Source organism: Panulirus ornatus, chromosome 54 (assembly GCF_036320965.1).
Source record: "Panulirus ornatus isolate Po-2019 chromosome 54, ASM3632096v1, whole genome shotgun sequence".
Taxonomy (NCBI): Eukaryota; Metazoa; Arthropoda; class Malacostraca; order Decapoda; family Palinuridae; genus Panulirus; species Panulirus ornatus.
The window spans coordinates 4,750,847-4,767,542 of record NC_092277.1 but is presented as its reverse complement, the minus strand read 5'-3'; the positions used below and the strand labels follow the sequence as shown (position 1 = coordinate 4,767,542).

At 40.7% G+C, this 16,696-nt stretch overlaps 1 protein-coding gene across 5 annotated transcripts in view; it reads left to right on the top strand.

The window, feature by feature from the left end:
* LOC139765362 (uncharacterized) overlaps positions 1-16,696 on the top strand; it is a 574,294-nt gene that overhangs the window by 505,056 nt on the left and 52,542 nt on the right. For 4 of the 5 annotated variants that reach the window (XR_011716647.1, XR_011716648.1, XM_071692742.1 and 1 more), the window contains exons 4-5: positions 6,912-7,083; positions 7,203-7,358. Coding sequence is in view for 2 of the 5 variants with exons in the window: in XM_071692742.1 (XP_071548843.1) it covers positions 6,912-7,083; positions 7,203-7,312 (282 nt within the window). In the remaining 3 variants the exon portion in view is untranslated. The remainder of the gene's footprint in view (positions 1-6,911; positions 7,084-7,202; positions 7,359-16,696) is intronic. The other variant, XR_011716650.1, reaches the window with a different exon arrangement.

The window sequence follows — 16,696 nt, the reverse complement described above, 5'->3', positions numbered from 1 at the left end:
TGGCTGATTCATGTGAGAAACTGCAGAAGCTGGTGACTGAGTTTGGTAAAGTGTGTGAAAGAAGAAAGTTAAGAGTAAATGTGAATAAGAGCAAGGTTATTAGGTACTGTAGGGTTGAGGGTCAAGTGAGTTGGGAGGTAAGTTTGAATGGAGAAAAACTGGAGGAAGTGAAGTGTTTTAGATATCTGGGAGTGGATCTGGCAACGGATGGAACCATGGAAGCGGAAGTGAATCATAGGGTGGGGGAGTGGGCGAAAATCCTGGGAGCCTTGAAGAATGTGTGGAAGTCGAGAACATTATCTCGGAAAGGAAAAATGGGTATGTTTGAAGGAATAGTGGTTCCAACAATGTTGTATGGTTGCGAGGCATGGGCTATGGATAGAGTTGTGCGCAGGAGGGTGGATGTGCTGGAAATGAGATGTTTGAGGACAATGTGTGGTGTGAGGTGGTTTGATCGAGTAAGTAACGTAATGGTAAGAGAGATGTGTGGAAATAAAAAGAGTGTGGTTGAGAGAGCAGAAGAGGGTGTTTTGAAATGGTTTGGGCACATGGAGAGAATGAGTGAGGAAAGATTGACCAAGAGGATATATGTGTTGGAGGTGGAGGGAACGAGGAGAAGTGGGAGACCAAATTGGAGGTGGAGAGATGGAGTGAAAAAGATTTTGAGTGATCGGGGCCTGAACATGCAGGAGGGTGAAAGGCGGGCAAGGAATAGAGTGAATTGGATCGATGTGGTATACCGGGGTTGACGTGCTGTCAGTGGATTGAATCAGGGCATGTGAAGCGTCTGGGGTAAACCATGGAAAGCTGTGTGGGGCCTGGATGTGGAAAGGGAGCTGTGGTTTCGGGCATTATTACATGACAGCTAGAGACTGAGTGTGAACGAATGAGGCCTTTGTTGTCTTTTCCTAGCGCTACCCCGCACACATGAGGGGGGAGGGGGATGGTATTCCATGTGTGGTTGGGTGGCGATGGGAATGAATAAAGGCAGACAGTGTGAATTGTGTGCATGGGTATATATGTATGTGTCTGTGTGTGTATATATATATGTACATTGAGATGTATAGGTGTGTATATTTGCGTGTGTGGACGTGTATGTATATACATGTGTATGGGGGTGGGTTGGGCCATTTCTTTCGTCTGTTTCCTTGCGCTACCTCGCAAACGCGGGAGACAGCGACAAAGCAAAATAAATAAGAATAAATAAATGAATCACCTGCATGGAGACATGAAAAGATTGGATGTAATGGAACTGAAAATTTTGTGGACACTGTGTGTTGTGAGAAGGTTTGATGAAGAAATGATAGGGTAAGAGAGAAGTGTGGTTGTAAGAGGAGTATGCATGAGAGAGCTAAAGAGGCTGTGCTGAACGGTTTGGACGTGTGGAGAGGATGAGTGAGGAAAGGATGCATGAAGTGGAGGGAACTATGAAAAGGGGAGATCCAAGGAGGAGGTTCAAGGATATAAGGAAAGATGTTTTGAAGGTTTAAAGCTTTGGTGGTAGACTTCAGAGTAACTTCAAAAGCTGATGACGTTTGGAAGAGTTTTTGAGAGTAAATGTACATGAATGTGAGATAATAACGGTTAGTCTGAGGATGAGAGAGGATGGTTTGAGCTTAAGCATGATTGGAAAAGACCAAGAGGTAGTGGAGTGATTTAGGTACCTTAAGAGTGGTCATAGCAGTGGATGAAACCATGAGAAATGAAGCGAGTTATGGGCTGGGAGAGGGTGCCAAGGTCCTGGATGCATTAAGGAGTATAGGAAAGGGGAGGTCAGTGTTTGTCAGGTTGAAGGTGGATTAATGCATTTAATAGTATTATATTTCCAACAGTGTTGTATGGTTGTGAACCCCGGGCCTTTCCTGAAAAAGAAAGGAAGAGGATGGTCTTGTTAATGAAGTATAAGAACTGTGTTGTGTGAGGTGGGTTGATTGTGTCAAGAATGATTATAAGAAAGAGATGTGGGACTAAACACAGTCTCACTTAGAGAGCTGATCAGGGTGTGCTGAACTGGTTTGGAAATATGGAAAGAATAAGCAGAGAAAGATAGAATAAGAGGATCCACGAGTCAGAATTGGATGGAGGAAGGGGAGGGGGAAGCTAGGAGATGGAAGGATGTAGTGAAGGGGCTTGAACATTCAGAAGGGTGGAAGGATTGTGTGGGATACAGTGAATTGGATATATTGGTATATTGGGGTGCAGCATGCCATCTGTGGGCTGAACTAGGGCATTTGAAGTGGTCGAGGTGAACTAAGGATTGGTCTGTGGAGTTTTAATACATCAGACATGACAGCTAGAGAATGGATGTTTGCAAATGGAGCCATTGTTCCTTTGTTTGTTCTTGATTCTAGCTCACTAAGGTGGGAGAAGCAGTTAGATTTAAGACAGAATACTGATCAGTATGAAATAAACTGAATCACAATTTCAAGTAGAAACCCTCCTGATTTTAGAATCGGCTTGTGTTTGAAATAAAAACTTGTCCTAACATACAATTTACTACTTAAGTATACCTGCATCTCAGTACTGTCATTCCCTAACCATCGATCACGCCCTCACTTTTTAGGTTATACTGCACTTTCATTAAGTAATCTCTTAACTTCATTTATATGACCCTTATTGGATATATTTCACTTTCTGATTATCAGTATGGTTTAATTCGTATTTGGGTAAACTGCAGGGTTATAGTTTACGTAACAGTACTGCTCAAGATTTTGTGATTGTTGTCAGCCATCATGCAAACTGTCCCCCTGGTTTTTCTTGTCCCAGAAAGGGTCAAAAGTTGCACTTTTAAGATCCTTGCTGAGGACCTCCAAAGTGTCACTGAACCTGTGCTTTTAGCTATAAGGAGATAAAATCCACCGCTGTAAGGTAGTGAGCCCTCACATGGTTTTAGTTTGTGCACTCTGCCTGGCATGAATAGATTTTTCTGTGATAGAAAAAAATAGTTGTTTCACTATTTCTTTTTTTTTACATTGCTTTTTCAAATTGATTTGCTAAGTTAGGCTGTAGGATTAAAAAGAGAAAACTTGTATTTACAACATACAGGGAGAACTTAAAATTAAATTTGTCAAGAAATCTCAGTGGTAGCTTTATAGGCACAATTAGTGAGTGTTTATTAACATATGACTCTGTATCCTGTGTAATATTTTACACTCGTGTAATAAATTACACAGGATGGCTTGTAGGGTAGAGTTTGCAGGCTGTTTGTTGTGGTTTGCCCATGGAAGATCAACTGCTCAGTAATGATTAATGCCGGACTAACTGACACCATTTGCTTTAGAGGTGACTAAAGCTAGATGGTGTGCTCACAGTTGGCATATACATGTCTAATCATTGATTATGCATATATGTATTAGCATGCCTTGCCTCGTCATTGAATTCTGACATTTCCAGATATTGTCTGTAGATGACCAACAATTATAGGTAAAATACTTGCTCCATTTTTTTCCCCCAGGAAGTTCATTTGAAGCTGAAATGAATGTAAGAGTATCTGCTGATGTCTGAGCTAGATTATCCTTGCCCAGAAGTCTTATTAGGTTCTTAAAAGTTTTTCTAAATTTTCATAAAGGACATGTGGAAATTTCAGTTTTCATATTTTATGTAGGTTTACTCAGTTATTATATGAAAAAGTAATAAAAGATTTCATACAGAAAGGCTCCATTACAAGTCACTCCAATACAAGTGGTTTTGGTTATAAGTTGATGACTTAAGCAACATTTACCTGAAACTTGAGAACTTGTCAAAAGAATTTTAGATGTGCTTATTAATATGATGGCTACTGACTAATTTGTTTCTCTTAGTATTAGACAATTGTTATTTCTCCATGGCATCATACTACTATTGTTGGTTTTGCCTATTCTTCATTCTGTGTATCTGTTTTATCTCTCCTCAAAACAAGATTATTAGAACCTGATGAAGTCCTTTGAACTTAATATGGTGGGAAGGTGCCCATCAGTTGATAGCTATACCTTTGGTAAAAATAAACCAAGGAAAAGTATTATTCTAGAGGTAAAGTAAGATGTTTTAAAGCCTTTTTTTTTATTAAGGACAGTGGGCTGTCCCCAACCAACGTTAGTGACAACATTTCATGCTAATACAAACAAAATAGAAGAATGCTTTGTAAGTATCACACCTTTTAATTGCTCCTTAGATAGATTTTATTCCTTTCATCTGCCATTTTCAAACTGTGTACTTTTTAAACAAATTATTTGCTTGACTTAATGTTTAGTCCCTGGTTTCTTTATATAACATTTGTTCCTTTAAGAATAAACACTTGCAGAGCCCTAATTAATTTCTACTTCTTCAGTAACCTAATTATCTTTCACTCAAGATGGCCTGCATTAGGGCATGTTAATTGCCCATGTCATGTTCACAATAAGAAAAGAGTTCCTTGAGAGATATATGGATAAAGCAACCAGAGGACATGATATAGAATTAAGCAGGAAACCTTTTACAAAATATGCAAAGAAGTAGTATTATTGTATAGGATTGGTAGATGAATGGAATAAAATGAACGAGGGAATGTTTAATGCCAACAGCATTCATATATTTAATTATATGATAGTAGAAAATGTTCAATAGATGGGCCCCACAAGTGTTAAAACTCCCTCCCCTTGTAGTAGAGAATGGGACTTATAAATAGGTAATTAGGTGTTTACACACATACACATACTTCTACAGATATTAATTTCATCATTAGTTGAATATCTGTAAGGGTTTAGTGTATGCCAGTTTGTCAAAACCAGTGGAACCCAATTGCCCTAAAAGAGTTATAAGAGCTATTAACACCTTAAAAAAAGACAAGAATATACATATTATTAAAGCAGATAAGGCTAACACTGTTGTGATTTTAGACAAAAGTAACTATTTATCTAAAATGAATGATCTTTTAAATGATGACTCAACATATTCTAAACTCTGTAAAAATCCCTTAGAAGCAGTTAATTCTCATTTTAATAAAGAAAGAAGTTGTTGTTGAAAGGTAATGGTTCTCTTATCAAAAGTTTGTCATCTTTGTCCCCTTCATTGCCATATATGTATGGACTTATCAAAACACATAAACAGAATTTTCCAGCAAGACCTATAGTGAGTTCAGTAGGTTCCATCACATATAAATTGTCAAAATGTTTAGTTTCTTTATTAAGCCCTTTAGTGGGTAAGATATCAAATTCTAATATGAACAATGTAGCTTTAGTGATCAAGCTTAACAATATCAATGTTAATTTTGATTTTGAACTTGTTAGCTTTGAAGTTTCCTAACTTTTCACAAAAGTTCCAGTTGATGACCTTTTAGAATATTTAGTTGATGATGTCTTGGATGATATTCATTTACCTGTTTCAAAGTCTGTTTTTAGTGAACTGATAAAATTGTGTATAAAAGACTTTGTATTTCAGTTCAATGGAGATTATTATGCTTAAAATTTGGTTTGGCAATGGGTAACCCTCTTTCACCTGTACTAAGTAATCTTTATATGGAATTTTTGAAACAAAATTACTAAAGGATATCTTACCTTCTAATGCAATTTGGTTTAGGTATGTAGATGATGTTCTTTGTGTTTGGTAAACAAATGAAAATTTACAATTATTTCTCCCCTTACTTAACAATTTAGTACCTTTCATCAAATTTATTTTAGAAAATGAAAATAATGGTATGTTACCATTTTTAGATTGCATGATCCATAGGCAAGGAAACAAATTTAAGTTTAGCATACACAGAAAATCTACCATTGTATGTTCATATATCCATTATTACTCATCTCAACAAGACAAGAGTTAAATTATAATTTTTCCTTAGGGCATTATGTATTTGCAGTCCAGAGTGTATTGATGATCAGTTTGAGAAGATATATTCTATTGGATCTAAGTTAAAGTACCATAGATCTTTCACTGATAAATCCCATAAGTTAGCAAACAAATCATTTTATAGAGTTGAGCCCAAGCCTCCCACTGACACCAAGAACCTTTTAGTTCTCCCTTTTAATCATAATTTTACTTTACTTCCCATGTTGCTTAAATCCTTTGATGTAAATGTTGCCTTCAGCAACAATAATACTATAAAGAATATCTTAATCAGGAATTCACCAGAAAATGCTCCTGGGTGCATCTATAAAGTGCCATGTAGAAATTGTGATAACTTTTATGTTGGGCAGACTGGTAAGGATTTTTCTGTTAGACTTAAGCAACATAAATATAGTATAAGAATGGGACAAGAATCAAATGCCTTGTTTAATCACATTGAGTACTATGATCATTGTATTGACTGGAGTAATGCCATCTCAGTTATTAACCATATTACCATGAGAAATATCATTGAATCTGCTATTATTAAAAACACAAAGAATTATAATCTTAATAATAGTGATGGTCTATACAAATTGGATAACTTTATTGTTCATAAAATTTGTAAAATAATAAGTTTATGATATGCTCATTGTCTGTCTTGGACAAGCGCATGTTTACCAAATGGTGTCTTAGCTGTCTCTTTGTTGTATATCAACTGACTGATATATTTCTCACTTATGTCTCCCCTGATGATGTGATTATTACACGAAAGTGCTCATGGGAACTTATCGTGTTTCATTTTCCCCATGGACTTACAGGAATATACTTGATTACATATACAAATAAATAAAGAACAGGCCATTGAATTCAAACAACCATTCCAACGAAAATACATAGTTAGGGAATTACATAATTGTAGTCATAATAGCAACAATTAATTAGAAAAGAGCATAAAATCAGGTTAGGGCTTGATAATTGTATGTTTTAGACAGGGCACATGACTCAAGTCTACATATTATTATTGTAATCCAGTGGATGGAAAACAGGCAAAGTTTTTGTGATTATCTTGCTGGGAAACTTCATGTCATGCTGAAAAAGTACTTCCTCCTAACACTGCATCTGTATTCCAGCCAATGGACCAGGGGATATCTATTTTCAAGGACCACTATTCATGGAGGGCATTTGCCAAGCTGGTGAAGGCTACAGATGATGACCAGACGACTGTGCAGAAAATCTTGGAAGTCCTTCAGCATCAGATATGCCATCACGCTCATCTGCCAGGCCTACAAGCTTATCACCAATGTTGGTATCACTCTCGTTTGCCCTCTAGTGTTTTCATGTCAAAATAAACCATTATATTCTTACCCAATAATGTCTGCAGTAATCATCATGAAATAATACATGAGATGACACATGTATAGGTATGGTGGGATGCCCACACCAGGTGGACTCAGCCTGCCGCCAGGACAGACGCCATTGCATGAGAAAACCTTCACCCAGTGGATGCCTTCTACACTGCTCGTATATATGATGACACCAGCGACCTTATCTCTTTCCAAGGAAGTCTAGTGAACAAGGTAATGGTTGTGTAGTAGTTTCTGATAATAAAGTCATGGTCTAACATATAAATTTAAGCTTTTGATTGGGGAAAATGCATTAATAAGGGGAGTGTAATATTGAAATGGTGTGAGCCTTACCCTAGACAAAATATAAAGGATGTAGGTGTCATATAGCTCAATATTGGTTGGTGAATGCAAGATAAAATGGATGTAGGTAGCATGTAGCTCAATATTGGTTGGTGAATGCAAGATAAAATGGATGTAGGTGGCAAGTAACTCAATATTGGTTGGTGAATGCAAGATAAAATGGATGTAGGTGGTATGTAACTCAACACTGGTTGGTTTTATTTATTATACTTTGTTGCTGTCTCCCACGTTAGTGAGGTGGCACAAGGAAACAGATGAAAGAATGGCCCAACCCACCCACATACAAGTCCACACACGCAAATATACATACCTATACATCTCAACTTATTTATTTATTTGTTTATTTATTTATTTTGCTTTGTTGCTGTCTCCCGTGTTAGCGAGGTAGCGCAAGGAAACAGATGAAAGAATGTCCCAACCCACCCACATACACATGTATATACATACATGTCCACACACGCAAATATACATACCTATACATCTCAACGTATACATATATATACACACACAGACATATACATGTATACACATGTACATAATTCATACTGTCTGTCTTTATTCATTCCCATCGCCACCTCGCCACACATGAAATAACAACCCCCTCCCCCCTCATGTGTGCGAGGTAGCGCTAGAAAAGACAACAAAGGCCGCATTCGTTCACACTCAGTCTCTAGCTGTCATGTAATAATGCACCGAAATCACAGCTCCCTTTCCACATCCAGGCCCCACAGAACTTTCCATGGTTTACCCCAGACGCTTCACATGCCCTGGTTCAATCCATTGACAGCATGTCGACCCCGGTATACCACATCGTTCCAATTCACTCTATTCCTTGCACGCCTTTCACCCTCCTGCATGTTCAGGCCCCGATCACTCAAAATCTTTTTCACTCCATCTTTCCACCTCCAATTTGGTCTCCCACTTCTTGTTCCCTCCACCTCTGACACATATATCCTCTTGGTCAATCTTTCCTCACTCATTCTCTCCATATGACCAAACCATTTCAAAACACCCTCTTCTGCTCTCTCAACCACACTCTTTTATTACCACACATCTCTCTTACCCTATTATTACTTACTCGATCAAACCACCTCTCACCACATATTGACCTCAAACATGTCATTTCCAGCACATCCACCCTCCTCAGCACAACTCTATCCATAGCCCACGCCTCACAACCATACAACATTGTTGGAACCACTATTCCTTCAAACACAAATTTTTGCTTTCCGAGATAATGTTCTCGACTTCCACACATTCTTCAAGAATTTTTGCCCCCTCCCCCACCCTATGATTCACTTCTACTTCCATGGTTCCATCCGCTGCCTAATCCACTCCCAGATATCTAAAACACTTCACTTCCTCCAGTTTTTCTCCATTCAAACTTACCTCCCAATTGACTTGACCCTCAACCCTACTGTACCTAATAACCTTGCTCTTATTCACATTTACTCTCAACTTTCTTCTTTCACACACTTTACCAAACTCAGTCACCAGCTTCTGCAGTTTCTCACATGAATCAGCCACCAGTGCTGTATCATCAGTGAACAACAACTGACTCACTTCCCAAGCTCTCTCATCCACAACAGACTGCATACTTGCCCTCTTTCCAAAACTCTTGCATTCACCTGCCTAACAACCTATCCATAAACAAATTAAACAATCATGGAGTCATCACACACCCCTGCCACAAACCTACATTCACTGAGAACCAATCACTTTCCTCTCTTCCTACACGTACACATGTCTTACATCCTCGATAAAAACTTTTCACTGCCTCTAACAACTTGCCTCCCACACCATATTTTCTTAAAAACCTTCCGCAGAGCATCTCTGTCAACTCTATCATATGCTTTCTCGAGATCCATAAATGCTACATACAAATCCATTTGCGTTCTAAGTATTTCTCACATACATTCTTCAAAGTAAACACCTGATCCACACATCCTCTACCACTTCTGAAACCACACTGCTCTTCCCCAATCTGATGCTCTGTACATGCCTTCACCCTCCTAATCAATACCCTCCCATATAATTTCCCAGGAATACTCAACAAACTTATACCTCTATAATTTGAGCACTCACCTTTGTCCCCTTTGCCTTTGTACAATGGCACTATGCAAGGATTCCGCCAATCCTCAAGAACCTCACCATGAATCATATATTTATTTCGTTTGCTTTGTCGCTGTCTTCTGCGTTTGCGAGGTGGCGCATGGAAACAGAGGAAAGAAATGGCCCAACCCTCCCCCATACACATGTATATACATACACGTCCCCACACGCAAATATACATACCTATACATCTCACTGTACACATATATATACACACACAGACATATATATATATATGTATACACATGCACACAATTCACACTGTCTGCCTTTTATTCATTCCCATCGCCACCTCACCACACATGGAATAACATCCCCCTCCCCCCTCGTGTGCGAGGTAGCGCTAGGAAAAGACGACAAAGGCCCCATTCGTTCACACTCAGTCTCTAGCTGTCATGCGATAATGCACCGAAACCACAGCTCCCTTTCCACATCCAGGCCCCACACAACTTTCCATGGTTTACCCCAGATGCTTCACATGCCCTGATTCACTCCATTGACAGCACGTTGACCCTGGTATACCACATCGATCCAATTCACTCTATTCCTTGCACGCCTTTCACCCTCCTGCATGTTCAGGCCCTGATCACACAAAATTTTTGTCACTCCATCTTTCCACCTCCAATTTGGTTTCCCCCTTCTCCTCGTTCCCTCCACCTCCGACACATATATCCTCTTGGTCAATCTTTCCTCACTCATTCTCTCCATGTAACCAAACCATTTCAAAACACCCTCGTCTGCTCTCTCAACCATGCTCTTCTTATTTCCACACATCTCTCTTACCCTTACATTACTTACTCGATCAAACCACCTCACACCACATATTGTCCTCAAACATCTCATATCCAGCACATCCACCCTCCTGCGCACAACTCTATCCATAGCCCATGCCTCGCAACCATACAACATTGTTGGAACCACTATTCCCTCAAACATACAAATTTTTGCTTTCCGAGATAATGTTCTCAACTTCCACACATTCTTCAAGGCTTCCAGAATTTTCGCCCCCTCCCCCACCCTATGATTCACTTCCGCTTCCATGGTTCCATCCACTGCCAGATCCACGCCCAGACATCTAAAACACTTTACTTCCTCCAATTGACCTCCCAATTGACTTGACCCTCAACCCTACTAATAACCTTGCTCTTATTCACATTTACTCGTAACTTTCTTCTTTCACACACTTTACCAAACTCAGTCACCAGCTTCTGCAGTTTCTCACATGAATCAGCCACCAGCGCTGTATCATCAGCGAACAACTGACTCACTTCCCAAGCTCTCTCATCCACAACAGACTGCATACTTGCCCCCCTTTCCAAAACTCTTGCATTCACCTCCTTAACAACCCCATCCATAAACAAATTAAACAACCATGGAGACATCACACACCCCTGCCGCAAACCTACATTCACTGAGAACCAATCACTTTCCTGTCTTCCTACACGTACACATGCCTTACATCCTCGATAAAAACTTTTCACTGCTTCTAACAACTTGCCTCCCACACCATATATTCTTAGTACCTTCCACAGAGCATCTCTATCAACTCTATCATATGCCTTCTCCAGATCCATAAATGCTACATACAAATCCATTTGCTTTTCTAAGTATTTCTCACATACATTCTTCAAAGCAAACACCTAATCCACACATCCTCTACCACTTCTGAAACCACACTGCTCTTCTCCAATCTGATGCTCTGTACATGCCTTCACCCTCTCAATCAATACCCTCCCATATAATTTACCAGGAATACTCAACAAACTTTTTTATTTATTTATTTATTTTGCTTTGTCGCTGTCTCCCGCGTTAGCGAGGTAGCGCAAGGAAACAGACGAAAGAATGGTCCAACCCGCCCACATACACATGTATATACATACATGTCCACACACGCACAATATACATACCTATACATCTCAATGTACACATATATATACACACACAGACATATACATATATACACATGTACATAATTCATACTGTCTACCTCAATTTGTTCCCATCGCCACCTCGCCACACATGGAAAAACAACCCCCTCCCCTTCATGTGTGCGAGGTAGCGCTAGGAAAAACACCAAAGGCCCCATTCGTTCACACTCAGTCTCTAGCTGTCATGTAATAATGCACCGAAACCACAGCTCCCTTTCCACATCCAGGCCCCACACACTTTGCATGGTTTACCCCAGACGCTTCACATGCCCTGGTTCAATCCATTGACAGCACGTCGACCCCGGTATACCACATCGTTCCAATTCACTCTATTCCTTGCACGCCTTTCACCCTCCTGCATGTTCAGGCCCCGATCACTCAAAATCTTTTTCACTCCATCTTTCCACCTCCAATTTGGTCTCCCACTTCTTGTTCCCTCCACCTCTGACACATATATCCTCTTGGTCAATCTTTCCTCACTCATTCTCTCCATATGATCAAACCATTTCAAAACACCCTCTTCTGCTCTCTCAACCACACTCTTTTATTACCACACATCTCTCTTACCCTATTATTACTTACTCGATCAAACCACCTCTCACCACATATTGACCTCAGACATGTCATTTCCAGCACATCCACCCTCCTCAGCACAACTCTATCCATAGCCCACGCCTCACAACCATACAACATTGTTGGAACCACTATTCCTTCAAACACAAATTTTTGCTTTCCGAGATAATGTTCTCGACTTCCACACATTCTTCAAGAATTTTTGCCCCCTCCCCCACCCTATGATTCACTTCTACTTCCATGGTTCCATCCGCTGCCTAATCCAATCCCAGATATCTAAAACACTTCACTTCCTCCAGTTTTTCTCCATTCAAACTTACCTCCCAATTGACTTGACCCTCAACCCTACTGTACCTAATAACCTTGCTCTTATTCACATTTACTCTCAACTTTCTTCTTTCGCACACTTTACCAAACTCAGTCACCAGCTTCTGCAGTTTCTCACATGAATCAGCCACCAGTGCTGTATCATCAGTGAACAACAACTGACTCACTTCCCAAGCTCTCTCATCCACAACAGACTGCATACTTGCCCTCTTTCCAAAACTCTTGCATTCACCTGCCTAACAACCTATCCATAAACAAATTAAACAATCATGGAGTCATCACACACCCCTGCCACAAACCTACATTCACTGAGAACCAATCACTTTCCTCTCTTCCTACACGTACACATGTCTTACATCCTCGATAAAAACTTTTCACTGCCTCTAACAACTTGCCTCCCACACCATATTTTCTTAAAAACCTTCCGCAGAGCATCTCTGTTAACTCTATCATATGCTTTCTCGAGATCCATAAATGCTACATACAAATCCATTTGCGTTCTAAGTATTTCTCACATACATTTTTCAAAGTAAACACCTGATCCACACATCCTCTACCACTTCTGAAACTACACTGCTCTTCCCCAATCTGATGCTCTGTACATGCCTTCACCCTCCTAATCAATACCCTCCCATATAATTTCCCAGGAATACTCAACAAACTTATGCCTTTGTACAATGGCACTATGCAAGGATTCCGCCAATCCTCAAGAACCTCACCATGAATCATATATTTATTTAGTTTGCTTTGTCGCTGTCTTTTGCGTTTGCGAGGTGGCGCATGGAAACAGAGGAAAGAAATGGCCCAACCCTCCCCCATACACATGTATATACATACACGTCCCCACACGCAAATATACATACCCATACATCTCACTGTACACATATATATACACACACAGACATATACATATATACACATGCACACAATTCACACTGTCTGCCTTTATTCATTCCCATCGCCACCTCACCACACATGGAATAACATCCCCCTCCCCCCTTGTGTGCGAGGTAGCGCTAGGAAAAGACGACAAAGGCCCCATTCGTTCACACTCAGTCTCTAGCTGTCATGCGATAATGCATCGAAACCACAGCTCCCTTTCCACATCCAGGCCCCACACAACTTTCCATGGTTTACCCCAGATGCTTCACATGCCCTGATTCACTCCATTGACAGCACGTCGACCCTGGTATACCACATCGATCCAATTCACTCTATTCCTTGCACGCCTTTCACCCTCCTGCATGTTCAGGCCCTGATCACACAAAATCTTTGTCACTCCATCTTTCCACCTCCAATTTGGTTTCCCCCTTCTCCTCGTTCCCTCCACCTCCGACACATATATCCTCTTGGTCAATCTTTCCTCACTCATTCTCTCCATGTAACCAAACCATTTCAAAACACCCTCGTCTGCTCTCTCAACCATGCTCTTCTTATTTCCACACATCTCTCTTACCCTTACATTACTTACTCGATCAAACCACCTCACACCACATATTGTCCTCAAACATCTCATATCCAGCACATCCACCCTCCTGCGCAAAACTCTATCCATAGCCCATGCCTCGCAACCATACAACATTGTTGGAACCACTATTCCCTCAAACATACAAATTTTTGCTTTCCGAGATAATGTTCTCAACTTCCACACATTCTTCAAGGCTTCCAGAATTTTCGCCCCCTCCTCCACCCTATGATTCACTTCCGCTTCCATGGTTCCATCCGCTGCCAGATCCACGCCCAGACATCTAAAACACTTTACTTCCTCCAATTGACCTCCCAGTTGACTTGACCCTCAACCCTACTAATAACCTTGCTCTTATTCACATTTACTCGTAACTTTCTTCTTTCACACACTTTACCAAACTCAGTCACCAGCTTCTGCAGTTTCTCACATGAATCAGCCACCAGCGCTGTATCATCAGCGAACAACTGACTCACTTCCCAAGCTCTCTCATCCACAACAGACTGCATACTTGCCCCCCTTTCCAAAACTCTTGCATTCACCTCCTTAACAACCCCATCCATAAACAAATTAAACAACCATGGAGACATCACACACCCCTGCCGCAAACCTACATTCACTGAGAACCAATCACTTTCCTGTCTTCCTACACGTACACATGCCTTACATCCTCGATAAAAACTTTTCACTGCTTCTAACAACTTGCCTCCCACACCATATATTCTTAGTACCTTCCACAGAGCATCTCTATCAACTCTATCATATGCCTTCTCCAGATCCATAAATGCTACATACAAATCCATTTGCTTTTCTAAGTATTTCTCACATACATTCTTCAAAGCAAACACCTGATCCACACATCCTCTACCACTTCTGAAACCACACTGCTCTTCCCCAATCTGATGCTCTGTACATGCCTTCACCCTCTCAATCAATACCCTCCCATATAATTTACCAGGAATACTCAACAAACTTATTTATTTATTTATTTATTTTGCTTTGTCGCTGTCTCCCGCGTTAGCGAGGTAGCGCAAGGAAACAGACGAAAGAATGGCCCAACCCGCCCACATACACATGTATATACATACATGTCCACACACGCACAATATACATACCTATACATCTCATCGTATACATGTATATACACACACAGACATATACATATATACACATGTACATAATTCATACTGTCTGCCTTTATTCATTCCCATCGCCACCTCGCCACACATGAAATAAACCCCTCCCCCTCATGTGTGCGAGGTAGTGCTAGGAAAAACAACAAAGGCCACATTCGTTCACACTCAATCTCTAGCTGTCATGTAATAATGCACCGAAACCACAGCTCCCTTTCCACATCCAGGCCCCACAGAACTTTCCATGGTTTACCCCAGACGTTTCACATGCCCTGCTTCAATCCATTGACAGCCCGTCGACCCCATTATACCACGTCGTTCCAATTCATCTATTCCTTGCACACCTTTCACCCTCCTGCATGTTCAGGCCCCGATCACTCATGATCTGTTTCACTCCATCTTTCCACCTCCAATTTGGTCTCCCACTTCTCGTTCCCTCCACCTCTGACACATATATCCTCTTGATCAATCTTTCCTCACTCATTCTCTCCATGTGACCAAACCATTTCAAAACACCCTCTTCTGCTCTCTCAACCACACTCTTTGTATTACCACACATCTCTCTTACCCTATTATTACTTACTTGATCAAACCACCTCACACCACATATTGTCCTCAAACATCTCATTTCCAGCACATCCACCCCTCTTGCGCACAACTCTATCCATAGCCCACGCCTCGCAACCATATAACATTGTTGGAACCACCACTCCTTCAAACATACCCATTTTTGCTTTCCGTGATACTGTTCTCGACTTCCACATATTCTTCAAGGCTCCCAAAATTTTCGCCCCCTCCCACACCCTATGATTCACTTCCGCTTCCATGGTTCCATCCGCTGCCAAATCCACTCCCAGATATCTAAAACACTTCACTTCCTCCAGTTTTTCTCCATTCAAACTTACCTCCCAGTTGACTTGACCCTCAACCCTACTGTACCTAATAACCCTGCTCTTATTCACATTTATTCTCAGCTTTCTTCTTTCACACACTTTACCAAACTCAGTCACCAGCTTCTGCAGTTTCTCACATGAATCAGCCACCAGCGCTGTATCATCAGCGAACAACAACTGATTCACTTCCCAAGCTCTCTCATCCACAACAGACTGCATACTTGCCCCTCTTTCCAAAACTCTTGCATTCACCTCCCTAACAACCCCATCCATAAACAAATTAAACAATCATGGAGACATCACACACCCCTGCCACAAACCTACATTCACTGAGAACCAATCACTTTCCTCTCTTCCTACACGTACACATGCCTTACATCGTCGATAAAAACTTTTCACTGCTTCTAACAACTTGCCTCCCACACCATATATTCTTAATAACTTCCACAGAGCATCTCTATCAACTCTATCATATGCTTTCTCCAGATCCATAAATGCTACATACAAATCCATTTGCGTTCTAAGTATTTCTCACATACATTCTTCAAAGTAAACACCTGATCCACACATCCTCTACCACTTCTGAAACCACACTGCTCTTCCCCAATCTGATGCTCTGTACATGCCTTCACCCTCTCAATCAATACCCTCCCATATAATTTACCAGGAATACTCAACAAACTTATACCTATATAATTTGAGCACTCACCTTTGTCCCCTTTGCCTTTGTACAATGGCACTATGCAAGAATTCCGCCAATCCTCAGGCACCTCACCAT